The following is a 26863-nucleotide window of genomic DNA, read 5'->3' as shown; positions in this document are numbered from 1 at the left end:
CACCCCCTAATCATTCAAGCAGGCCAAAATAAAAAGACACGTATTTCTTATTTTTCGGCCCTCTAAAACATATCCAAAAACTAAAGCAATCGGAAATGAACACCTGAAAATCTTATAACTTTGGGGGTTACTTTTACCCCCTAAATATGAAAACTGGCCCCTATAAAAAAACACGTATATCTTATTTTTCGGTCCTCTAAAACATATCGAAAATTCAAAGTAATCGGAGGCGGGCACCAACTATTCTTATGAACTTTGGGGGGTGGTTTCACCCCCTAATCATTCAAGCAGGCCAAAATAAAAAGACACGTATTTCTTATTTTTCGGCCCTCTAAAACATATCCAAAAACTAAAGCAATCGGAAATGAACACCTGAAAATCTTATAACTTTGGGGGTTGATTTCACCCTCTAAATATGAAAACTGGCCGCTATAAAAAAACACGTATATCTTATTTTTCGCTTCTCTAAAACATATCCAAAATTCAAAGCAATCGGAGGCGGACACCTGGGAACCTCTACTTGTAAGAGAACAGTGACACTAAGAAAACAGTGGCACTAAGATCTCGAAGATTAGAACACTACATCTAAAAGTACACTACAGCTAAGAGAACACTACAACATCTAAGAGAACACTATTACATCCAAGAGAACACTAGGTATACTCAAGAGACCACTGACACCGAACCGTCACTGAACTGATATGTGTGAATCCGCCTTTAGCTTACCACCTCGCTAAACCTTCCCCAGCTACTGTACTTAATTACTTGCCGTCCCACGTAACATGGTATGTACGTTTTCACGGTGAACTAACTAAACAAGGCGAAAACACGGAGGCAAGACGGTCGACAACAGGTTCACAATGGAGATTACATTAGAATGGAGCCATTGGCACCTCGGGCCATAAAGCGCGGCCAACGACCCGTCTCTCTCTCTCTGGACAAAAAAGCAGCAGCGAAGAAAAAGGGAAACTCGATAAGTACGCAAAGTATGGCATGGCGAATTTTGCCACATTTGTACTTCACTTTCCCTTGTACCATGCGCAATATGCATTTCAATTTACTTTGCACCGAAATACAATAGGTAACTTTGAAAATGGAAATTCATTTATATTCTCCAGTCCATTTTTACCCACACAGCACTTCTTACACTTTAAGAAAATAAAGACTTTATTGTAACAATTGTCCGAAGAAAATCAAGTTTTTTCCGCTGTCCAAGGGTTCAACTGCTTTAACACTTTGAGCGTGCGAAATGTTTCGAAAAGTGTCCCTTCAAGTTCGTTGAAATCATTCCGAGCGAACATTCAGGGACACTTGGGGAATATTTTCGAGGCTTTCCAGGGAATATGAACGCGAAGAAACGCGCCGGGTATTACGACTAAATGCAGTAAGAATGGAGTTTCGCTTGAATGGTCGTTGTACACTTGCCGCGCAACACGTGCCACGGTGTAACGCGCATGCGTGGCTCGTTAGTGCGCCCACGTACGGTAGTCTCATCATTTCGCAGGCAGTTTAATATTAATTGGAACAACCTTCGCGCGATCACCGTGGTCGACCACTTTCGAGCGATCAGATTGAATCGTGGGATGTGATTTCGAGCATGCCTACGGCTTAACCTACGCTATCCAGCCCCTCTTTCTCCCTTGTGCTCAATCAATCGCCACATCTCGTCCCACCTCAAGTTCAATCGCTCGCTCTGCCTCGCGTCGTTTTGCTTATAATTTATGAACTCGGTCAGCTATGGTCCGAGAAATGGTAACGAGCCTCGTACCAGGGGCACTGATCATCCCGTAAAAATATCAGCATTTAGAAAGCTCCCGAAGAAAGTGTTATATACGCAGAGAAATGCAGCATCGGGCATGTTCGATCGGCGCCTATCGATTTCACTAAAAAAACATGCCGAAGCTTACTGGGACAGCTATAGTAGCGGTCAGAAGAAAGTGTAAACTGTGAACGGTAGCAAATGTAAGATAGTTCTGTTAGAAAAGTGATATTTGTAAATTTATGGTCCATGTATTAGAGAGTTGCCTGGAATACAGCAGTGGAGTCAAGATTAGACTTAAAGTTACTTGAACTTTTGGACTTTATCGTATTTCAACTTTTGAACATCAAACAAGATCTTAAAATTTTAAACTTTAAAGTACTTGAATCTTTGAACTTACAAGTGCTTCAGTTTTTGAATTTTAAAGTACTTTAATTTTTCAACTTTAAAGTACTTCAACAATTTGAACTAAAAAGGACTCAAACTTTTCAACTTGAGATTACTTAACTTTAGAACTTTGAAGAACTCAAACCTTTGAACTTTAAGATACTCAAACTTTTGAACCTGAGAGTACTTAACTTCTGAAATTCAAAATAGTTAAACTTCTGAACTTTAAAGTCCTTAAACTTTCGAACTTTAAAGTAGTTAAGCTTTAGAATTTAAAGGACTTCAACTTTAAACCTTGAAAGCACTCCAACTTTAGAATTTTAAAGTACTTAAACTTTGGGACATTAAAGTACTTCAACTTTCGAACTTTGAAGTACTTGAACTTCTGAACTTTAAAGTCCTTAAACTTTCGAACTTTAAAGTAGTTAAGGTTTAGAATTTTAAAGCACTCCAACTTTAGAATTTTAAAGTACTTCAACTTTGGGACTTTAAAGCACTTCAACTTTGGAACTTTAAAGTGCTTCGAGTTTAGAACTTTAGACTACTTAAACTTTGGGATATTAAAGTACTTCAACTTTCGAACTTTAAAGTCCTCAAACTTTCGAACTTTAAAGCACTTCAACTTTAGAACTTGAAAGCACTCCAACTTTAGAATTTTAAAGTACTTCAACTTTGGGACTTTAAAGCACTTCAACTTTAGAACTTTAAAGTGCTTCGACTTTAGAACTTTAGAGTACTTAAACTTTGGGACATTAAAGCACTTCAACTTTCGAACTTTAAAGTACTTCAACTTCCGAAGTTTGAAGCACTTCAACTTTTGAACTTTAAAGTACTCAAACCTTTGAACTTTAACCTTCGGGGGGCCGAACTAGCCACTATAGTGGCCACCTAAGAATTTGGATACTTCGCCTGCCATTTTAATGGTACATATGCATAAATTTTAAGTAAATAAAATTTACAATTTCAATGAAACCCAGCCCTCTAAAGGTTAAAGTACTTAAACTTCTGACTACCACTGTACTTCTCCGAAACAAGTATCAGCTCGAACTGCACGATCGCACAAAAATAACACTGGCAGATCCACTCGATAAAGACATTTCTTCAATACCTTCGCAACTGGCAAGATCTTTTTCGCGTCTTATCATCCGACTCGCATAGTCAAGATAATTACAACCGACTGCCGAGGCTGTGTTACGTAATCGCGGAAAAAGGATCGGTCGTTCGCATACAGCTGAGCCGATATCGTGAGACGAGACTCGTGTTGCCAATGACAACTATCCGTTCGACCGAGCAGCAGCCCTGGAGAATCGTTAGCCTCGGCTCCTGTGTCACAATTAAGCACATACCGGTGCCCGCCCCGTAATTAATTCGCCAGCAGATCGAAACCGGCTTCTTTAGCATTTCGTACGCGCGTAATTAGATACCTGACACCGATCCCTTTTAAGCTGTGCGCACACATATCAATTCCGCGACGGTTCACTGGCGTTAGTCGTAAAAAATGTTCAAGACCCGATGAACCGAATTGGAGGACAAAGAACAATGCGAAAAAAGCTTGACAACGAAAACTACATGCCAGCTTTCCGTCCCGATTATGTAAAGAACAAATTACGCTGGTCCTCTGAGACGTTACGAAAACCAGCGACGTTGATTTTCTAAAGCGAGACAAAATGGAACACGGAGGGCCCGCTCGGTTGAAGGCACGTACGTGCCAGGCCACTTACACCGGTCCTCGATGTTCAGCGCCACGCGATCGAACGAAACAGAATTTTGCAACGCGATACCGCAGGCAGACGCGCTTGAAAAAAACCTCATTGTTTCTAAGCGACTGCCCCGTAATCGCGGAGCACACGCATCCTCGCACGACGGTAGACGAACCCAAACGGGCTTTCATCACGCACCAGGAGATCGAGATTTCCTTTTTTCCTCGTTGCTATCGAATACACTTAAGCTGGATTCACAGAAGCGCCGGTGATTGTGAAGGTCATCTAAAGATAAGTAAACAGTCGAAAACAGTGACTTTATTGCTTATTTAGATCAATGCAATACAACAAAACTGATAAACTCACTTATCTCGATTTTTTATAAATCACTTTCATAATCAGTTCCGTCACGGTTCAGTGGGGTCGGTGTTAAGAAATAAAATTTCTCCGTTTGGAATAAATCAGTCCACTCGTCCGTTTTGTTACTCGCAGCGCTTCGAAGAGATCACCGACACAGACTCAACTGAAACGTGTGAACCCGCCTTTACAGGGAAGGAAGGTGCGCGCGATTCACACGCTAATTCGCGAGCACTGCATCGCATGCCTTCGTGCGCCTTCGTTCCACTCTCCTAATCCCTAAGCCAGCGGAGGAAACATCGCATCGGCACAATAACACAACACGTGCCACACGATTCCCCGCGATTCCCCTGAAAATTCATGCGCAGGATGCCTGAGAGCACTCTGCCGGGCGAACTTCGTTTAACGAAGCTTAACTTGACTTATCATGACCTAGTTCAACCTCATCAGACGCAACCATAACCTAACTCATCCCGATCCAGGCAGAACTAACCTTCCCTGACCGCGGATCTAACGTAACCTAAATCGTGGTAACTCCACTCCGCACCTAACCTAACTTAACTCGCGTACTCGTGGCTTAATACTTGGACTACTGTGATAATTATTATAGTTAGAGTTTTAAGGAAGTCGCGTTAATTATTGGTTCGCGGTTCCTGTTTGTTTTCAGAAAGCAAACGAAGCGTAATGCCACCGGCTAATTCATACTTGCATCGCACCTAGGAACCTGATTTAATTAGAAATTATCGCACGCGGGATAAAACGGCGGAAAAATGAAGTCGTTTAGATGGTAACGATTATGAGCGCGATTCGTTCGCGCTATAAAAAGACCCGCTCCTTAGCTCGCGGGAAATTTTTCGCGAAACTGCCTTCGTGCCACGTTCCCCTAACCCAATTAGTGGGAGAAACAGTCACTGAGAATTAATACGAGAAAAGTCATGGGAGGTTCTTTTAGTCCCATTCGATAAAGAAACCGCACCGTAAGTATTCATTTCCAAGCATTGCTTTCCCATAATTCTGAAGGTACCCCACAAAGGACTCGTGTACCAACGAAACGGGTTGAGAAAGTTATCTTACCGGAGAACGGACGGATGTGCCGCGGGACGCTGCGATAACGAGCTTTTCAAAAGCTGAACCGATCAGCTCCGTAGAATAAAAAGTAGAGGGAACTGATAAGCTGAGCATTAGTCACAGTGCGTAGTGGTAAAAAGAGAGGTTAATCTGTGAAGGGGAAGAAGAATTAGGTGGGTTTATTAGAAATAATTATATCTGAAAAATTTATATCGCGAGGCTGATAAAATATGTAGTAATAAAATAAGCACGTGCTTAGGGCACCAGGAGAAAGGGGGCACCATAGAAATTTTCTGAATTTTAAAATCTAACCTGTGTTAGAAACACTTTTTAGTACAAATATCGGAATACATTACCTTGTATAGCGAGTCCTCGAAATCATTTAAGTGCTTAGGGCCCCTAAGGGTCTTGATCCAGCCCTGTTTAAGATATTCAGAATTGTAGATGTCCCATTTACTGTCAGTGTCCCTATTACTGCCACTTTATTTATTTCACTTTAAAAAAACTTAATGTATAAAAAATACACATATAAAGAATGTACTATAATAATAAGAAGAACAGTCCCAATTTTATGATAAATTATTTTTTAAACTATTCATTATACATTGCGTGTTTATTAAGTAAAATAAATGAAGTGTCAGTAATAGGGACACTGGCAGTATTTGGGACATTCACCCTAGTTATGCAGAGAAAAATATGAGTTCACAATTGTCATTTGAGCACCACTGTACGTGCTAAGTACCACAATTGAGAACTTTGCAGAAAATGGAGTTGATCAGTTTGGCTTCCGAGTGGCTCATATGCCGTGTCCACTCGGGTCAGCAATTCGTACTTGAAACCACTGTTAGCCATCATTAATTATTTCCACGGAATAATATTACCCTATCTTAGCTGCCACTGCTGGCAACGATGATAAGCCAACGGCGGACTGAGAAACATATGTTGCTGGATTTCTGTCGCTAACCTCCTGTTCAATGGCTCGCACGTTGTCCGAGGGTAAACATAAACACGCACACCTATGCAGCCGCGCTAGCGACAGATGTAATCGTTATCCACTCGACTTTTTCCATAAGCTATGTTAATAGCATCTCGTGAAAAAAAGTATGTAAAAAGGATTTAATAACCACTTTACACCTCTACAGTCGCGATAAAGCGTCGTTCCTATAGCAATGCTAAATCCTAAGGTAAATTCGCGCGGTGCAGTATCCTATCGCTCCCCGTCTAATTTATTTCGCATTACCGAACCGAGTGTCACCTTCCTGAATTGCATAATGGCCTACGGTCGACGGTGCATGCCGAGGTAACCGTGTGTAAGTACGAAGGAACTTGGAAGTTGGAACGTGGAAGTTGAAATTCATTAGGAAAATGTCAGCTGACGATTGCCAGCGAATCGATTGTGCGAGAAATGTGAAGGATGAAATTCACTGAACACTTGTCTCGTCGATGTTTTTCCGTTACTGCACGCTATATACTGCGGGAGAAGTTAACGAGAAGAAATACTTCGCTGAGGAGCGTAAACGTGCAGCATACGGAATTGGATAAATTAGTAAATAGTGAATTCCGAATATTTGTGAGGAATATTATAAATTTTAAAAAAGAGGATACTGAAGGGTTATGAGGTATAGACGGAGGAAGTGGGATGGGTATTTGGTATATTACCTTAGGAGTCCCAAAGTTTACAGTTTTGAGATTTCGGAACGAGAGATTTACCATTTTTTGGGATGGTAGAATTTCCAGACCTCTGGTTCTAAAACTTCAAATTTTGAGACTCCCGAAGTTTTCACGACCTCGCTATATGCTTCCTAGATATAGTACCTAGGGAGTTCCAAAGTTTGAGCTTTGAGGTTTCGGAACAGGAGTTCTGGAAACCTCATCTCCCCCCAAAAAAGTGCCAAGTCTCTTTTTCCGAAACTTAAAAACTTCGGGATACTCGCAATTTGCACGACCACCCTATTTACGTACGATAGAATAACGTTACTCACCGATATGACGAGCACCAGCAGCGAAACGAAGGACACCAGTGATAAACCGAACAGCACCAACTACGAAACAAACGGCGCGGCGTCTGACAGGCAACTGGCGCTACGGCGCTTCAGCGCCAGTGTCTCGGCAAGTTCCGTGAGTCGTCGGGCGTGCCACGCGGCAAACGACGATCACCTGGCGAATCGCGCAGCGGGAATTCAACCGCGATTCTTATCGCCCCAACAGGTGGTAGAGGAGAAGGACCAAATGTGAGATAGTATCCTAATACGAGGAGACACCCTAAAATTTCCCTCGTAGGCTCGCTCAGTCGAGTTTGAATTATGGCGGGAGTTTCAATGGCGCGTGAATAACGCGGGAGTGTTTATACTTTGCCCGATGTTTTTATTGTTTTGATATAAGCTGTCATATAACTACTCTGAATATCAGTTTTTTTTAGAAAGCAGTTAACTTTAGAGGAAAATAGTTCGGACGTACATTCTGGCGAATTTCCTCACCTCGCAAGGAAATTTACATACTGTTGATATTGAAAATCATAAGTGGGAAGGGAAAATTGAATATTCGTCACTCGTAAAACTTTTAGCAGACGAGGTGATTTTAGCAGAGTGAATAAATATGAAATTTTAATGTTAGTTGAGTTTCACTGTTAGTTTGTTTCACTTTCAAATTAGTTACTTAGAATTTTTTAAAAAGTCCAAGGATAGAGAGATAGCGATAATAATGTGGCTAGTAAACCGCGAAACTGGTTATATAATTTGTAACGATAACTCCGAGCATATTTGTTTATAAAGTGGATGGGGGTGGTCTCAAGGTAAGGTTAGTAAAATACTAGTACCGTAGTGCCATCTAGAGTGATCAATGTTAACCTACTGTCGGTAAAGAAGCACAGGTAGTTACCTACATAAGATCAGTCGTTTACTTGCTGCTCATCGGGGAAAACAGTTTTCTCCTTTATCATGGCAAAGTAGCTTTTTTAATAACGTGAGAAATAGTTTCCTTGCAATTTGCTGTTACTATCGAAATTCAAGAAAAACCTCATTTTCAATTCAGATTTCGTAAAATGTGAAAGCAACAATTTCAACTGAATGTTCCTGTATTGAGCGAAGTATACGAAGTTCATTGACCCCGAAGAATTGCGAGCTTCGAAACTGCAGCGTGCATCCCGATACGCAAGAACCTAATTCCTTACTTTATGTCGGCATTAAAGTTTCATAGGCGTCTTTTCCGAGGAAACGCGCGCAAATATGTACACGGGTCATTGCGCGCTCTAAATTTCTGCCATTTTATGGCGACAGGGTATCTCTTCCGCCTCGAATTCCGTGGAAAAGTTACTTTTCACAGCGTTCACTTTTTCCACGAATAATTTATACACGTCGATTATGAAATTTATCTGAAAGAAAATAGCAATTTTTTCCGTCAAAAAATGCAAAAAATTTCATAAATAAAAAGATTTCGCCCTTAGTCACCTTTATGAGAATCACAAATGGAATGAGAAGAAAAATGCGGAATTCCCTTCATCCTTGACATTTCAGTCCTCACCCGCGGAACCTTCAGCTTCTATTGCCACTGGCAATATTACTCACTTCGAAAATGTTCGCACGTACCACATACATATCTTTCACTCTCGCCTCTATTATTTCCTAACACCTACAGTTTCATTCTCGACTTGGAACGCTAGCAGAATTCAACTGTTGCAAATTTCCCTTTACTTTCAAATTCCACCGACCCTTTCACTACAATAAACACCAGCGTCCAGTGAGTGCCCACAGCCCGTGCGGGGTACGCCGATAGGCGTTCAAGAGACACAGGTAACGAATAGAACCGCAGGATTTCCGCACGCGGGGTATGCAAAAATTTCGAAACATGATACTTAAGGTTTCCTTTCCACATAATCATATATTATGATAGTCATACCAGCGGCCATGGCCGTGATGGAAACACCGGTTCCCGTAAGATCACCGAAGTTAAACATCACGGGCGGCGTACTGGGGAAAGATGGGTGACCATCACCTGTCTCCCGGTGCGTCGCTGCTGCTGGGACCCGAAGGAGAGAGGAGGGAAAAAGGAAAAAAAAATGACTTATCGTTCGTTGGGCAATATAAGCGAAAATGCTTGAAACGCCATCCTGTATGTTAGAAACACACAGGAAAACAAAAAATACAAAAATACAAATTATGATAGTCATAGTTAAAAATAAACTGTTACTTCCCAATCCACCCTCGCTTTCTCAATTACTAAATACCCACAACACATATTCTCCCATCATTTACAGCTCCTTGACTTTCTACCATACCACTGTCCCATTACCATCGCGGAGCCATTAGAAACCAATTCGCGTGTGCCACATTCCCCCTTCGATCTTCTCCCCACCGATTCCTGGATACCATTAGAATCCTGCGCCAGTATTATTTCTATTCGGTTGGAAAATCCTCGCAGGTACCATGCATCTGTCTTTCCCCCTCCCGCTCGCCAGGATCCCGAGCCGAAGATCAAGACGACGCGCGCATCGCCGCGCTTTCACCGCCCCCTTTCTCAAGCGCGATTTCCAACGGGCCCATCGATGGACCCACGAGGCCTAGTCGCGTCCACTTCCGTGATCAATGACCCCTAGGAGGAAAATTCTCGCGTATTCGCGCAACCAGGCGCGCTCGGCGCCACAGAAATTCCTCCTAGGCGCGTAATCGCGTATTGAGTGGTACCTGGGAGGGATGTAGCGAGGTCGTAGGGGCTGCGGGAGGCACAAACCTTACAGCTTTCAGGGTTTGAAAGAAGATGCAGGTCTCCATTTTTTTGGGGAGGTGAGGTTTTTAGAACTTTTGTCCCAAAACTTCGAAGGTTCAGAATTTAAAGCCTCAAATATTCAGAGCTAAAAAATATTAATGCTTCAAAACTACTAAGCTATAAAGCTTCATAATTTCAAAGCTTCAGAGCTAAAAAAATTTAAAGCTTCAAATATTCAGAGCTAAAAAACTTTAAAGCTTCAAATCTTCAGGGCTAAAAATTTCGAACCTTCAAAATTTCGGGGCTAAAAAACTTTAAGGTTTCAATACTTCAGGGCTAAAAAATTTTGAAGCTTCAAAACTTCAAATGTTCAGAATTTAAAGCTTCAAATATTCAGGGCCAAAAAACTTCAAAGCTTAAAAACTACTAAGCTTCAGAACTTCAAAGCTTCAAAACTTCAGAGGTAAAAAAATTTAACTCTTAAAATCTTCAAAGCTAAAAAACTTTAAGGCTTCAATACTTCTGGGTTAAAAAATTTTGAGGCTTCAAAACTTCAAAGGTTAAAAATTTAAATCTTCAAATCTTCAAAGCTAAAAAACTTTAAGGCTTCAAATCTTCAGGACTAAAACACCTCGAAGCTTCAAAACTTCGGGGCTAAAAAACTTTAAGGTTTCAATACTTCAGGGCTAAAAAATTTTGAAGCTTCAAAACTTCAAAGATTCCAAACTTCAAAGGTTCAAATCTTGAAAGCCTCAAAACTTGAAAGCCTCAAAACTTGAAATTTGGGTACACCCCCGCAGCTCGTACGACCAAGCTATATCGCTTCTAGGTACAATACCTCTCGAGCCTCCACCATCCACCATCCGTGGGCGAGCACCATTTGAATTAACAGATTCTCCATCCCCTTCCTATCCTCCACTACGAGATAATCTTACTGATAATTTCGCCAACGAGCCTCTGATTACACGTGACGCATCGGTAATCCCAATGCATTAGACAATTTTCCACGGCCAATGGCGATGATCCTACGAGTCCCACGAACGAGGAAATGCCGTCGTCGGAGTCGTCCACGTCTAATTATCCTGTTAGGATATCCTCGATTTCCGTGTGTGAATTATGGAACCGCGAAACGTAATAACACTGATGATTGGATCCAGTCGGATGATCGATGCGCGCAATTTCGTATGGCAATGTTAAGACGCAGTGTCCACTTTATACCGTCGGAATTGTGTAGTTAGATTTGATTATTTTCTGGAGTCGATGGGTAATAAAAATATGCAGTTTTTCAAATAAAATCTCAGCATTTCTGTGAGCTTTATTTAGGATTGAATTGAAGACTTTGCTGCAAAAAGGAGACAGCTCCATAATTTGCTGAGATTGAGTTACAGGTAGATTTCTATAGAGTTCCCTCCTTGGTACAAAGCCTTTAATTAGGTCGGGGTTAGGTCTCCTTTTTATCCTCACCACCATCGCACAGTAGTTTCCTGGAACTGTTTACAACTTTACTTCGGGAAAACGACTGGTACTGATTTGAATCTCTCGGTGGAACTATTTATAACTATATGTATATCTTTCCTTGTCCAGAATTCTTTAAAACCTTCATATATATGTGAAATTCGTTAATAAAGGAAGTAACGGTATTATTAAATGAATCAAATACAAGTTCAAAGTTAAATTTATATGCCTGACAAGTTACTTCGTAAGTGGTACTTTTATCTGGGATAAAGGTCAGAAATCCCTTACAAATCTTTCATGTAAAATATTATCCACCCATTCGATATTTTATGCCGATACCTGGAATACGAAAGTTCGCAGAAATTTAATTCAAAGAACAGGTTGCTCGGAGGAGATGTAACCAGTATAGGCTGGTTCAATAATATTCCTATCTATGAATCGATGTTAATCTGTCTTGAATTAAATAATCATGGTTTGAATAAAAAAAATACGTGTACTAGTATCCACAGTATCCTTAAACATATTATTATTCTTATTATTCTTATTATTATTATTATTATTATTATTCTTAGTATTATTATTATTATTCTTATTATTCTTATTATTATTCTTATTATTATTATTATTATTATTATTATTATTATTATTATTATTATTATTATTATTATTATTATTATTATTATTATTATTATTAGTATTATTATTATTATTAGTATTATTATTAGTATTATTATTATCATTATTATTATTATTATTATTATTATTAACGGGAAACCCTTCAGTGTACAGAGATACAAAATTATTACCATTACTACATAGAAAGATAAAAATAAGAGAAAGAAATAAAAAATATATATATAAAATAATAACATAAAATAAAATAAAATAAAATAATATAATATAAAATAAAATAAAATAAAATAAAATAAAATAAAATAAAATAAAATAAAATAAAATAAAATAAAATAAAATAAAATAAAATAAAATAAAATAAAATAAAATAAAATAAAATAAAATAAAATAAAATAAAATAAAATAAAATAAAATAAAATAAAATAAAATAAAATAAAATAAAATAAAATAAAATAAAATAAAATAAAATAAAATAAAATAAAATAAAATAAAATAAAATAAAATAAAATAAAATAAAATAAAATAAAATAAAATAAAATAAAATAAAATAAAATAAAATAAAATAAAATAAAATAAAATAAAATAAAATAAAATAAAATAAAATAAAATAAAATAAAATAAAATAAAATAAAATAAAATAAAATAAAATAAAATAAAATAACAAAGATAAATTAAGATGAGATAATAATAGATAACAAAAACATAACATAACATAAACTTTTTAAATACTACTAATAATACTTATAACAGTCCGCCTGTTTATGCCTAATCACGGAGCAACAGAAATTTTTTTTTTCATTCATGAATTAGTGCAAGTGGGTTATAAATGAAACGATGATAAGTTAACGTAATTTCGAGTGTGCATCGTTATTTCCGATAACTGATAGATATTTAAGAAAGAACGGCCCATAATCGAATTCGCCTTCAAAGATCCCGTAATTATTCTTATCTCGGTCTCGATTGTCCTTGAATAAATTTTACCCAAAAGAACGCAAGAATTACGAAAGACGATCTACCCTGCATCCTCGATCCTCCAAAACTGCGTTTCGAAATAAAGAATTCTCTCCCCTTGATCGCTATTAACAGGCTGCAATCTATTTCAGGAATAAACAATCAAATCTTCGTCAAATGTTGACCGATAAGATTACAATGAAGGTGAATGGCTTTCTCAACGCGACGCGGGCTTTCTATGCGTTTGATAATTGCCACCGTGGCCGAGCAACGATTTCCCTCGTTATTCATTTTTTCGAAGCCTGCCTCGCTCTAAGCGTAATACGAAGCCCATTCATGAAGTCAAAAGAGATAATGTAACTGAAACACGTAATCGAAAACGTAGGTAAGTACTTGAAGCTGACGAGGAATCTTTGGAACAAGATTCTCAATAAAATTCAGTTCAAGTGCAGTCTTTGAAGATAATTATTGTATAGAGGCTTATCAATTTATTAGATAGCGGTGCTAGATTTAGAACGTAAATTCTCCCAAAAACACATTTTCGAGTCAGAATGTCTCAAATGATTAGTCGACTTTGTAAATGGGGTAATTAATATTCTGAAAATCTTATACTGTTAGATATTTGTATAGAGTTCTTGGTTTTTGCTAATTTGCTCCTTTTATATTTATTTCAAGGAACCTTTGCTTAATTTGAGTAACATTCTGGGCCACAGAAAACCGAAAAGAAAGTGTGGGACTGTTGAGAATCACAAGGGAGTTCCACTGGAAATTAATAATTAAGATATCCTTGGAATTAATAATGAAGCTTCCAAAAAATTGCAGCAGCTCCGAGTACCGTAAACTGGGGTAACAGTGACAGTTAATTAACATGTATTAAAGAAGGAAAAGAACAAAAATTGTATGCATTTTCACATTTGTAGTAGGTACAACCACAAAAGATGCAATGTTATAATAGGAAACTTAAAGCAAATGTACAAATCTGAATTTTTATTTATAAAAATTAACAGCTAGATTTATTAACAGTTCCTACTGCTGACTCCCCTTTGCACTCATTTTACTATCTCTATATATATATAATATCTTCCATTTCAGGAGTAATAAAATCGTAATAATAATATAACAAAAAGTTACAAAAACCTGCCAAAATTTTCCCAGTTCACAGTATTCGGTTTAAGGAAAAGAAATTCTTGGAAAGCTTCCGTGCCTGAACTGATTACAGCGGTGGCGCATCGATCGAAAGGACCCAGCTTTCGAAAACTGTCCAAAGAATCCAATTAGTTGATTCTTTCCACCTCTACGATTTGCAAAATCGCTTTAGCCATCTTGTTCTTGTGTTTCGAGTGCATGTGACTCCGAACTTGTAGTTTTTTACGCCACCAAGTACGTTGAAATTTCTCAGGTGGGTCGAGCCGTCGACAGCCGCCATCTTGGACTTACAATTAGGAGGAAGGAAATGAAGGAATCTCTCGGCAGTCTCTACAGAGGAATTTGCTGGACGCACTCACCCAACAAAGGAAAAACGTCTGTCCAGTAATCCTTATTGTCCATTCCTTTCTCTCTCGCAATAATAAAGCTTAATTATCAAACATTACTCGGCTCTTCTTTTGACAGCGGACAAAAGGCGAATTGTCTAGAATTTGCACGACAGAATATAGCTCAGCTGCTTTTGAGCGATCCAGACAAGCAGGTTTTCTATTCTTCTCCGCATTTTTAAAAACAAGATTCGAAAGTTCAGAAAGATTTGCAAGGATGGAAAACATGGGTGAACGCGATCATCACAAATTACAGAATTATGTACTTCCCTCATTTAGCAATAAGTTCTGGACCATCTACTGGCGATAATTCACTACGTTTTATTTCCTAGCGTTTCCCTATTAAGTGATTGGAAATATTTTCCTGCCTCTGACGATTGTCTACTTAATAGGTGGACGGACGTCATTCGTTTGAAGGATTTAAATATTTTATGGAAACACAAGATCGATCGAACTACGTCTTTCCTGCAAAAATCACGCGAAAAAATCAGGATTTCAAATTTAAATAGCCGCCATTTTGTTTTAAATTAATATTTCGGAAAATTCTCTCCGTCAACCTGAGGATACATTAATATACTAACGAAATCCTTTATGTTTTTTGATTTTAGATAATCTGGTTACGAATGGCAATGCTCACCGCAAAACCAAATTTTTAAAAATGCTTCTTGGATGTCGCTTGTTATTTTATTATAAACTTAAATATTTTTCTACGAAAAAATTACCAAACGTTCTTTAAATGTTGCTCTTTTAAACGCAAAAAGTTCTGTAAAAATATACGCTTCCGCTTCTCCAAAAAAAATTCACAAATATTCGCCTCTTTTCGGCCGCCTGACTAAGTATAACCCCTTAAAATCTAAATTACAAGGAAATTTTAAATCTTGTAAAATGAGCTTAAAAAATGTACTTACGTACTTTCACATATTTCGCCCCCTGCAAGAAAGGCTTCTGAATCCGCCACTGAATCCCCAGCGGCACACATTTCATTGAATATTAGAAGAACGCGCGAGGTTCCTAGCGAGCGTGTTAACCGATGGATTTCAAGTCCCTGCTCGTTCGATGTTTTCCAATTGTTATGCAAATTAGTCACGACAGTGACGTGGCCGCTGGAAGAATGAGCGTCCGCAACGAGTTTGGCTGAGGAAAGAAAAAAAAAAATGAATAAAAGGAAACGCGAGGCGTTGCGCAAATCACCTGCATCCACCTCCAAGAACACGTGTCGATGTTCACGGTTCGGTTGCTTTCGCCGCAGACGCGCGAGCACCTCCGCCTATCTCGGGCCCCTTTTTCTCCTCCTCGCGATGGGAAAAGAGGCGAATCAAAAACAGAGAGGAAGCGTGACCGTAACAGCTGATCGGCAGTAACCTTGGCGGATTGCGTAATTAGGCGAACGAGAGAAGACGCGTACATAATAGGAGGGCGAGGCGAGCGACGATGCTCGGGAGACGCGGGGAAGATCGCGCTTACGATGGAAGAGGCGACGTTCGATTAAGGAGGATGCTTCTGCGTCGCTGCTTCGCGTTAATCGCACGTCACATCTTCGATTTGGGAATACCTGGCGTGTAATTTGAGTGACTGGTTGATTGGAAGCTGGAAGCTGTGCGAGGATGTGGGTAGCGTCGTGCGTGCAGCTGGTGTTGAGTTTGCGGAGTTGTAGTTGAGGAGTTTGGAATAATAAAATTCTTCTATACTGGCGGAATTGTGTGGTAGGATTTTTATGGGATTGAAGATAGTGATTCTGGGCGCGTGAAAAGAAGAAATTTGTGTGGTGGGGCAGGTACTCGAGGAAAATAGTGGTGTAAGTGATATTAATATATAAAGCAGAAAGTTTATATCGGTTACAAGGGGACATCCCGAACCCGGAAATTCAAAAACTTATGAAACTTTGTGAATATGTAGGGAATTTCTATTTAATCGTTAATTAGCAAACTAATCCTTTTGGTAATCAAAAAAAAAAGAATCAAGTCGTTTGGATTAATTTTAAAAAAGTTATGCGACTTTAAAAAGTGTCCGAATATTTTGTACATTTTAAGGGTACTAGGCAGTCGTTCCTGTCTAAAATTAAGCATTTCTGTTTCAATTAATTACAAAGAAACGAATTGAAACTGAGACTTGTTCTTTGGCATGAAGTTTATTAATATCGTAAGCTTTAAAAAACTTGTTTGTTTATTCAGAAATATGCATTATATATGACGCTACAGATGGATCATTAAAGAGGCTTTTTAAAAAAAGTTTCTTTTGTTTTGCAGTGACAAGGGGAGGTTCCGGTCTAGAGCCCCCCAAAATAGGCGATCTTTAGGAATTAATTAAAGGAAAACTATTATATATAATTTAATGGAACTTTTTGCGTTGTATTAAGGATGTCTTAAATTATATAAATATATTTTTTGTTTCATAATTAATCATTGCAGGCGGCACTGGGGAGTCGTTAAAGTCAAGGCGTCAAAAAATTCATCCAAATCGGTGGGACCTGTATCTCCAAAAGTTATTATCCGATTCGACTGAAACTTATTTTATTTTGAAGAATATACTTCTGGCTAGGGGAAAACTAGAACAAGTTACAAAAATCACATTTTTTTAGAAAATAACGACACTTGAAGTTTGGAATCACTTTCCCCCTATATTTTTCGTCCTTTCAACGCCTTTGAAAATTAAAATTTTTCAATTTTTTGTATTTTTTTCTGGTGTCCCTCCTAGCCAGAAGTATATTCTTCAAAGTAAAAAAAGTTTCACTCGAATCGGATAATAACTTTTGGAGATACAGGTCCCACCGTTTTGAGAACACTGTTTCGAGCAAAACGAGTTTAAAGTTTCCAAGTTGTTGCCTATGCAATTGCCGCTACTCAAATGCCTATAACTTCGGGAATTTTACGAATTTCAACAAATCCTTCTAACCCCGAATTCCTAAAAGGTTGAACATTCGCAAAACGAATTGAAAAAAAATCGACTTTTAAACCGGAACCTCCCCTTAAGTGAGTAAAATACTTTGAACCTACACAACCGTTCAAAGTATTAAGACATCATTAGTAGCACTTGCATGAACTACCAAATGAAGTAAAATTTCTTACGGCTCTTCAATAAACTTGCACCGTTTCTCACAAACATTCTACTTCGAATGACTTTGCTAACACAGTTTTTATCAAACTTTTCCAAAGTTTTTTTTCTCAACATTTTACAAAAGTTAATTCACTTACAGCCACCTGCACCCACTTGATGTGTCTCAGGGTCAAATCATCCGTCCACATCGATCATTATCAGCCTCCACGTCGATTGCCCCCCCATCGATGAAACGCCGTGCCCCCCCTTGATCTTGGAGGAGCTCGTCCGTCGCACAGATGCTGGGAATGACGCCGCCTGTGAATACATCACGTAGGAGCGCGTGACTAGGGTGAATCGACGATTGTCGAACCCTTCCCCAGGATTCCCCCGCCGTGGAGCTGGAGGTGCATGCACAAGAGACGCCAGGGAATCCCGATAAACAGGTATGAAAGTTTCCTCCACCGCCTGTAGTTACTCTCTCTTGCAGTGCTGTGCTCTTCATTCACGCAGCCGACTCAGTGCACTGTGGTTCGCCGCGACCTCCTCAACGGAACGCATTCGGATACTCCTCATCGACTGCTGCGCTGTCACACTGCACGTGAGAAGACTTTTCTCTTACTTTTTTTTTTATGCTTGCTGCACGCTTGTGTAATTTTTCGTTGGGTCGAGTTGCTGAATGAGTGGAGACTGCGTGGTGATCTTGGAAGGATTGTTCTACGCGAAGGTATTTGGTGTTATTTAAGTGATATTATTGGAAGAGTTGGTTCCGTTGCGATTGGAGGCTCGGTAGATGTATTTGACTAATTTATTTTGGAGCCGAATCCTCGAAGCGGGGTTCTTTTTTACGTTATTCGAGCGATAGTATTGGAAAACTGGGTTCTGCTGTAATCTGAGGGTCGGATTTATTTGGTTAATTTATTCCGCAGCTGAATCTTTGAACTTGTCAAATTTGCGCGATGGAGATCATGGGAGGATTTATCTTCTCTGAGGAAGGTGTTGTGGGATTCGTTTTTCATATTACTTGGACGATATTGTCGCAAAATTTGAGTTCTGTTGCGATTGGAGGCTCGGTAGATGCATTTGACTAATTTATTTTGCAGCTGAATCCTCGAAGCGGGGTTCTTTTTTACGTTATTCGAGTGATAGTATTGGAAAACTGTTTATTATTGTATTGGTTCATTGTATTCGTTCTTAAATTTTAGTATTGGTTCTGTTGTAATCCGAGGGTCAGATTTATTTGATTAATTTATTCCGCAGCTGAATCTTTGAACTTGTCAAATTTGCGCGATGGAGATCATGGGAGGATTTCTCTTCTCTGAAGAAGGTGTTGTGGGATTCGTTTTTCATATTACTTGGACGATATTGTCGCAACATTTGAGTTCTGTTGCGATTGGAGGCTCGGTAGATGTATTCGACTAATTTATTTTGCAGCTGAATCCTCGAAGCGGGGTTCTTTTTTACGTTATTCGAGCGATAGTATTGGAAAACTGGGTTCTGTTTTAATCCAAGGATCAGATTTATTTGATTAATTTATTCCGCAGCTGAATCTTTGAACTCGTCAAATTTGCGCGATGGAGATCATGGGAGGATTTATCTTCTCTGAACAAGATGTTGTGGCATTCATTTTTCATATTACATGGACAATATTGTCGCCACATTTGAGTTCTCTTGCGATTGGAGGCTCAGTAGGTACATTTAATTAATTCATTTTAGAGCTGAATCTTTAAACTTGGCAACTTCGTCCGACGATCTTGGAGAACTTATCCTCTGCGAAGAAGATCTATAATCCATCGCGAGGTCCCTTCAAGGCTCGCCAACGATGTCTAATTACAATACTCCTCTCCGCAATAATTGACTCCAATAAACCGACATCGTCGCCCTGGAAATTCATCCGCAAAGCAGTCCAAGTCCCCAGGAGCCGCGAGAGATAATATCCCTCGTCATCTTGATCAATCGACGCCGTTACACAATGCACGTTTCAAAGTTTCCATCTATCTGAAGTGATAATCTAAATGGAAACTGTAATCCGCTTGTTTATTAACAGTGGCAGTAGTCTTCCATCTTCAAGCTGACAAAACCACCGACTATCGAAATTTTGCAACCACTATATAAGACCCTGTTCCTAAGTGCACGCCTCCCGATGGCTACCAGCGTCCATCAATCGTGCATACAACTGTTAAAAGCTTATCGATCAATCAGTTATCTTTATCGGCATCAGATGAGTCTTGCAATAGGTCGTTCATTGATGGAGCACTTCATCGTTTAATAATAGCCCGCACAGTTCCCGCTGAAACGACCCAACGCACGAGCAGCAGCTCATTCGAGATTTCAAACGATTCTGAAATTATTTTCCTCGATCTTAGAAACAAATTGTAAAGTAAAAGTACATAGTGCCACTTTAAGGATTTCCTTCAACAGTTCAGTTTCCCCAGTGGAATTCCTCTCTCACGATTGTTTACGCGCCTAATGATCCTCGTTTACGATCAATTAACCGACTGCTCTCCTTCGATCTGCAACCGTTCCGCTTCAACGACAGAGCGATTTCATCACGGGCGCGTAGAAGCTATTTGTAGAAGCCGCAGAGTGCATTTGAAAAATGGACCACCATTGTGGAGTCTATTAGTTGGAGGGAGATTCTTGAAAGCTTAAATATCTGGTTGCAATCGATCCTAATTTAATCTAGCCGTGATTCCCAACCGGAGGAACGCGAAGTGTTCTCTGGGGGTCGCCGCGGTTTTGTTTTTTAATATTATTAAGTTAGAATTATATTCTGAATTACCTACGTTTAATGTTTTCGCTAATTCAGTTGTTTAATTTATTTGGATATTATACGAGGGGATCGCGAGGCAAAAGAAGGTGGGTGACACTGTAATATAGTAGAACAGATTCAGAAATAAGTGGAAGATTTAATCACTACTCTACGATATAAGAATTCTGCGAAGATGAACTAGTTTCGGGGTTTGGGTGATCTAGTTTCGGGGCACTACTAATAACGCTCGCGAATGCAATAACGTAATTTTCCAATTATTTTTTGCGTCGGAAAAATCTCTCAGAGAACCGTATTCTTTGATTGTCGAAGTAAATCGTTTTCTTATAAGTTTTTTATTTTAAGGTCTCGATGTTTATGTCCCCCTGTTAGTTTAAAGAGTAGACGTTCTACTGCATTTAATTAGAAGTGATTTGTAATCCTTATCGTTCTGAATCGGTCGAATTTCGACCAGTGGAGCGTCAACGAGCAAAAATAAGGGGAGAGAAAAGTACTCGGTAGAAATTGGCGGGGAAAAACCCTGGAACTCGCTGTTCGAATCGATTTTTTGGACAATTATGCTGGAACAGGTTTCGTGGACGCGTCTAGAGGGCGATGGATACTCGGACAACCAGTGGTTCCAGCAACCTTCGGACGGACTCGTTGAAAGCGCCCAGAAGTATAACTCAGCGAGTCCTAATTGGTTCTAAGGGAATTTCGAAGAAAGCATTCACCATTATTTGCTGGCTGCAACAGAGAATTCACTGGGTTGCGTTTTTGTCCCCGAAATTCTACTGTGCTTCCCCACGAACTTTGCATTTACAATGTTCGTTGGATGAAAATTAGTTTATTCGAAAAAGGTGGATGCTGTACACTGAACCCGATATTCTATTTTATTTATCTCGATTTGCAAGAACATTAACAACATTAAAACAGACTTAACTGGGTACAGAAATAAGAACGACACAAATAGAAAAAAAAGGAAAAAATCTAAGCAAGTTGACGTTATTTTAGTGACGTCAGATTTGCGGTTACTGTGTTGGTTTTTATTTTTGAAGTATAAACTGATGCTGCGTGCGAAAGTGAATTGAAGGCGTGAAGTATAAAGGGAAGTGTTTTTATAAGGTGGGGAGTGAAGTCTTGTGATATCAAAGGCCTTATCTTATCGTTGAAGACGAATGCCACTATTGCTTGGTACACCTATATCTATATTTTACAAATTTTGGAATCGAGTTGCTTTTTTAAACCCGGCTCCGTTTAAGAAAAATTTCCTCCACAATTTTCACTCATTTCTGTGAGTAGAATCAGCTACTATCTTGGTTGCACTAATTATCGCGCGATGCTGTGTTGTTGTCCAGTTTTCCGTATATGTTATTTAAAAGTGTCGAGTAGCTTCGAAGCACAGAGAAACGGCGGGTGAGGATTTATTACCACGTGCAGTTGTGCTGCCGATACCAAGCAGAAATTAAAGACTGGAAAATATGTGTGGAGACACGTCAGCGAGTAAATAGCGATAAAAAAAATATAGGTAACACCGCGAGCGCAAATATTGACCGTGTAAATGTGAAACAATGGGGAAACGTGAGGTTCCAACAATTGGAAACTAATATACCATACGGGTAGATAATAAACGAACACTTGTTGCTCTTTGATTAGGAACAGAAATAGAAGCTTAACTATATGCAGGAGACTTAGCATGCGTGAAAAATAAAAATGTTTGCAGTATTGCAAGTAGAAGAACAAATCCTTTAAATACTTGTAAAATATTCAAATTTCATATGTCACTTTAATCTCCCTTCGATAGAGACACCCTGTATATTAACTCCTTGGCTCACACTTAACTGAAATAAAACAAAATAATGGATACACTAATTATTAATCTATGAACTGTTAAAAACTGCGTTACAACATTACCGATTGCTTAAGAATTCTGTAAGTGCTTCTTTTTTTTTGTTAACTTCAATCAAGGAACGATTTCTGCTGTAATATGAGGAACGTAATATATAATTAAAGTAGTTAAATAATATTACTGGTTGGAAGCTCGGTCTCAAGTCCTGGTTGCACATTTTTGCTGCAAAAATCGGAAAAGATTCGCAACCGATAAAATGCCAGTGACTTCAAACGCCACTGTAGTTTGCCTTGGCTATACGCAAAAGTCATTTCATCCCCCCACTGTGTGTTTCCCTGGTCGAGGGAACATAGCGAGCGTACTTTCACTGTACTCAGCCTCCATTAGTACTACGTAGTACGTAGTACCATCCTGCCTCTCGTTTGCATTGTTCCCCGTTTAACGACCCGTTCGTGACCATTGGTTGCAATCGAAGGTGATCACAAAGCGAAGAAACGCCACGAAACTATTTCACCCCAGGAAATGTCAATTTTTGGGGGGAGAACAGGCAGAGATGGGCTAAATTTTTATTTAAAGGATCATGCTCAGTCAGGAGGCCGAAAAAGGGTGGTCTTTGGAAATTTTTTACTCAAAAGCTATAACAGATTTCTCAAAAAATCTTTTTTCCTTTCAAGGACTGCATCTAGTACCGTGCATCGTAATTTTTTTATTTAAAAATATTTATCAATAACTTAATTTTTTTTATTTAAAAATATTTGTCAATAACTTAATTTTTTTATTTAAAAATATTTGTCAATAACTTAATTTTTTTATTTAAAAATATTGCTCGAAAGTCGATCATCTAAAATAAAAAATTCAAGAGAATTTACTTATTATATTATATTATCTAGTATTTGAACGAAGGTTTCTTCGAAATATTGATTTGGGAAAAAATGGCTGATGTTTAAAGTAAAAGTTTCAATTGTTATCATAAATCGTGCCTGATTTTCGTCAATTGAAAGAAAACTAAGCATCGGATAAAAAAATCCTTCCTTCAAATACTGGATAATATAATATAATAAGTAAATTCTTTTGAATTTTTTATTTTAGATCGATTTTCGAGCAGCAGTGGTCACCGCAGAAGCCTTTTTTAAAGAAAACCTTCGAGTGATGCACCATAACTTTGTTATTGGTAAATATTTTTAAATAAAAAAAATACGATGCACGGTACTAGATGCAATCCTTGAAAGGAAAAAAGATTTTTCGAGAAATGTGTTCTAGCTTTTGAGTAAAAAATTTCCAAAGACCACCCTTTTTCGGCCTCCTGACCGAGCATGACCCCTTAAATAAAATTCACGAATAACGAATAAAAGTTAAAAAAAAATTATTCGTCATGAGTCGAATAAAGTTAACTCGCATTAACGAACGAATGACAATTTTTTTTAACTCTTATTCGTTATTCGAAATTGTATTTAAATACAAATTTTGCCCATCTCTGTGTACAGGGAATACAAAAAACAATAACGACCACGATAAAAATCGTCAAAAAATGTAAAAGCGCTGGAATTGACGAGGAAAGTCTGATGTAAAATTTAGTTTAATAGCATTTTAAACCTTTTTTCCTTTGTTTCGACGTGTTCTACTCGACAATAGGTGTGAAAGCAACTGTATATTGCAAATGAACTATGTTTTTTTTAAATACAGTGGAATCGCTTGGGCTGACAATTTTTCCTCTGCTAAACTGATAAAGAATCATTGCGACTATCATTTTTTATTTCCTTAGGACGCTTATTTCTCGGACCCGAGAATAATGGGCCATAAAAGACAAAGATAGCCCCAGCCATTAAGAAGTAAAAAATGTGACGTTTTGAATTTCATCGGACATTCAGAAAAATGACGGCAATCGATTCCTTGTGTTCTCCCGATGAAAATGATACCAAACACGACACCATTCACACTACAATTAACGAAATCGCATAAAAATTAATTTGCAAAATTCAAAAAAAAATTCTTTAAAAACAGTGCGATTTACATGCTGCATATATACTCTCTTTTAACCTAGAGAATACTCGGAATCCATCGGTGTCGCTTTCATATCGATACGCCGAAGAATAAAGAATTTAACTTTTTGTAAAAATAAAATTCATCCCCGTTCGTCAGGAAGCGGGAAATTTAAATCAACAGAGACACCCCGCAGACAAAGAAACAGGCCCCCAGTGGTCACTGAAACACGACGATAACCCTTATCGACCGTGTCATCTGCGAAATCTATCGGCAAACAAATTCTTCGAAGGGGAAAATCTCTTCACATCGATAATATAATTAAATGACAAATAATACAATAAACAGCGCGCGAATTCAATAATAATAATAACAATCCACGATATGGTCCAAATTTATACCAAACTGCCGGATATTCACATCCTGCCAGATACGAGACTAACTCGATCGACTTTACCCTTTACCTAAAAGATCGCTATCGTCCTTTCCAAGCGCGTGGCGACTTATATACGCTCTCCCGAGAAGGCAGGGAGGGAGATCGAGCCTGCCACTCCGACTGGATGTTCCTGCTCAGCGTCGCCTACGTTATCGCGCCGGCCAACGATTCTCATCTATCACCGAACGAATCGATTCGCCGGCTGCCCATATATACGCTCAACCGGAATAGCCAGGGCGGATTGGTAGTGCGTCGACTGCTATTGAACACCTCTGAAGTGCTCCCAGTTCGGGATAATAACGGGCCGGGCAAACAGGTGTCGCGACGTTTTAACGCCACCCCGCTCTCTCGACTCGCGGATTTGAAATTACGGTGAGTTGGTAAAGACAGTATGGAGAGAGGTTTTACCATGGGAACAGGATCGAGGAATTTGCGTTGTTCGGGTAATATAGGTAGCCATAGGTACTCCGCCTTTCATTATTGTAACACTGGGATTAATAAGGTTTAATTTTAGGAGGAAATTTTTGTTAGAAATTAATTAAGGGAAGTGGTTTAATTCGCGTCCAAGTCGATAAGGAATTAATGCGAAGTACGTAGATACGTTTCTAGCGCGAAGTACACTACGGCCGGTATTTATAGTCGCTACTTATTCTTAAGCGACTGCTTAAGCATGCAGCACATCCTCTACTAACCTAGTAGCTGGTAAAGGATGCCGAGTGCTTAAGCATTTGCTTAAGGAGAAGTAGTGACTACGAATACCGGCCTATAGCTCGGCGTCAGAAGCAGGCTGAAGTTGCGCGTCGGTTTTACACGGTGGTAATTCGATAACCGTCCGCATGAATCAGGCTTGCCAGCGCATCCGCGCATTCCGACGTCCACGCGCGCCGGCAACACGAGACAAAAGAGACGATATATGTAGGCAACTACGAGACGGTTAGTGGATGAGGAAGAGTTTCTGGTTCCTCGAGATACGGACTCCCGTGGCAACTCGAAATTTTATCTAGTATTGAATTTGTAGATAGATACGTCACGTCTGATATACCTACTACAGATTGCGAAATATTAGCGCGCGTGTCGAGCACTAAATCGACACCTGTCTCAATACCCCGATACTTAATGCTCCGAGATATTCTCGCCGGCTCCTGGGATTAATCGCTCGATTTCACATTCCGCGAATTCATCGAAGTGGAAAAGGGAAGCAGTATTTTATAAATAGTAAATCACTTTGCAAAGTGGCGTTTTAAATTCGAAACGGATAGTTTTCCGAACGTCCATGTTTTTGCGTCGAGTCGTAAACTTATGCTCGAAGTAGTTTAGTGCGTCCGATACCGGTTTTAAATGATACGAGATACAGGGCCAGCTAAGTTCGAAGGAGCGTAATGTTTTTTTTCACGGGGCAGCGGTGTGGACTCGATATGCCACGCTCCTGTAAGTGAAATATAGCGTTCTAGTTGTGGAGAGCGCGCGTCGACCAAAACTTCTGCCCCGTTCACACCTACGCAGTGTTGTTTTCGCGCTGTTGCCGTGAAAACGGCGATAAAGCCGCCGTCGAGGCGCGATAATACAAATACCCGATTCTTTAACGGTCGATAAAATAAAGCCTTAAGTGGGCCGATAAAGCGTATCAGATGTCTAGATAAAAAGGGATTCGTCGTTAACCAAGGAACACGCACTTACCGAGTACGGTGTAATTAGAATCGCAATTAAACATCGCGATATCGGTTTGTTAGGAAGAACAATTACAGAGAAAGGAAGTAAAGGAATTGTATACCCGCGCGATGCAAAAACGCGAGATAATTAGTTGTTAAAAATACATTACGATGTTACCGACGTATGTACAAAAAGATTAGTGACCTTTTTCCACTGTAGTCGCTCAGGGAGCAATACATCACTTATTGACCCACTACTTGAGCAATTTGTCACGATAATGTATGAATATTATGTAAGACATTTAAATACTTGGTTCTTTCACTATCTGCTACTATAACGATAGTACTTCCAGAAAAAAATTGCACGCGAAATCGGACACTTTTTGGATATGTGTAGTCTTTAGTGATACAAAAAACGAATCTCGAAGGATTTTTCTAAATTTTCTAAATTTTCAAAGTTGTGGATCTTAGTTCTTTGAAATAATTCTTTGGCCTTTTTTCAGTAAAATAGCGAACAGTGGCGCACTCAGGATTTAATCTCGGGGGAAGCCGAGTTGAAAGAATAAAAATATTATTGATACAAATTCAATAAAGTTCATTGGGTGATTACAAAAATTTATTTAA

At 39.0% G+C, this 26863-nt stretch overlaps 2 protein-coding genes across 8 annotated transcripts in view; one reads left to right on the top strand and one right to left on the bottom strand.

Annotated features, from left to right (window-relative positions):
- The window catches only part of Jar (Myosin heavy chain 95F jaguar), a 29414-nt gene extending 22015 nt beyond the window's left edge, over positions 1-7399 (bottom strand). For both annotated transcript variants that reach the window (XM_076831081.1, XM_076831083.1), the window contains exon 1: positions 7254-7399. The gene's annotated coding sequence lies outside the window, so the exon portion shown is untranslated. The remainder of the gene's footprint in view (positions 1-7253) is intronic.
- An 8607-nt stretch (positions 7400-16006) lies between these two features.
- Positions 16007-26863, top strand: part of LOC143365947 (zinc transporter ZIP1-like) — a 37255-nt gene continuing 26398 nt past the window's right edge. Inside the window, exons 1-3 of one of the 6 annotated variants that reach the window (XM_076806558.1) lie at positions 16223-16338; positions 17737-18022; positions 18090-18177. Coding sequence is in view for 3 of the 6 variants with exons in the window: in XM_076806553.1 (XP_076662668.1) it covers positions 24715-24962 (248 nt within the window). In the remaining 3 variants the exon portion in view is untranslated. The other 5 variants (XM_076806556.1, XM_076806555.1, XM_076806557.1 and 2 more) reach the window with 5 other exon arrangements.

This window comes from Andrena cerasifolii, chromosome 2 (assembly GCF_050908995.1).
Source record: "Andrena cerasifolii isolate SP2316 chromosome 2, iyAndCera1_principal, whole genome shotgun sequence".
Classification (NCBI taxonomy): domain Eukaryota; kingdom Metazoa; phylum Arthropoda; class Insecta; order Hymenoptera; family Andrenidae; genus Andrena; species Andrena cerasifolii.
This window is presented reverse-complemented; position numbering and strand designations above follow the sequence as displayed.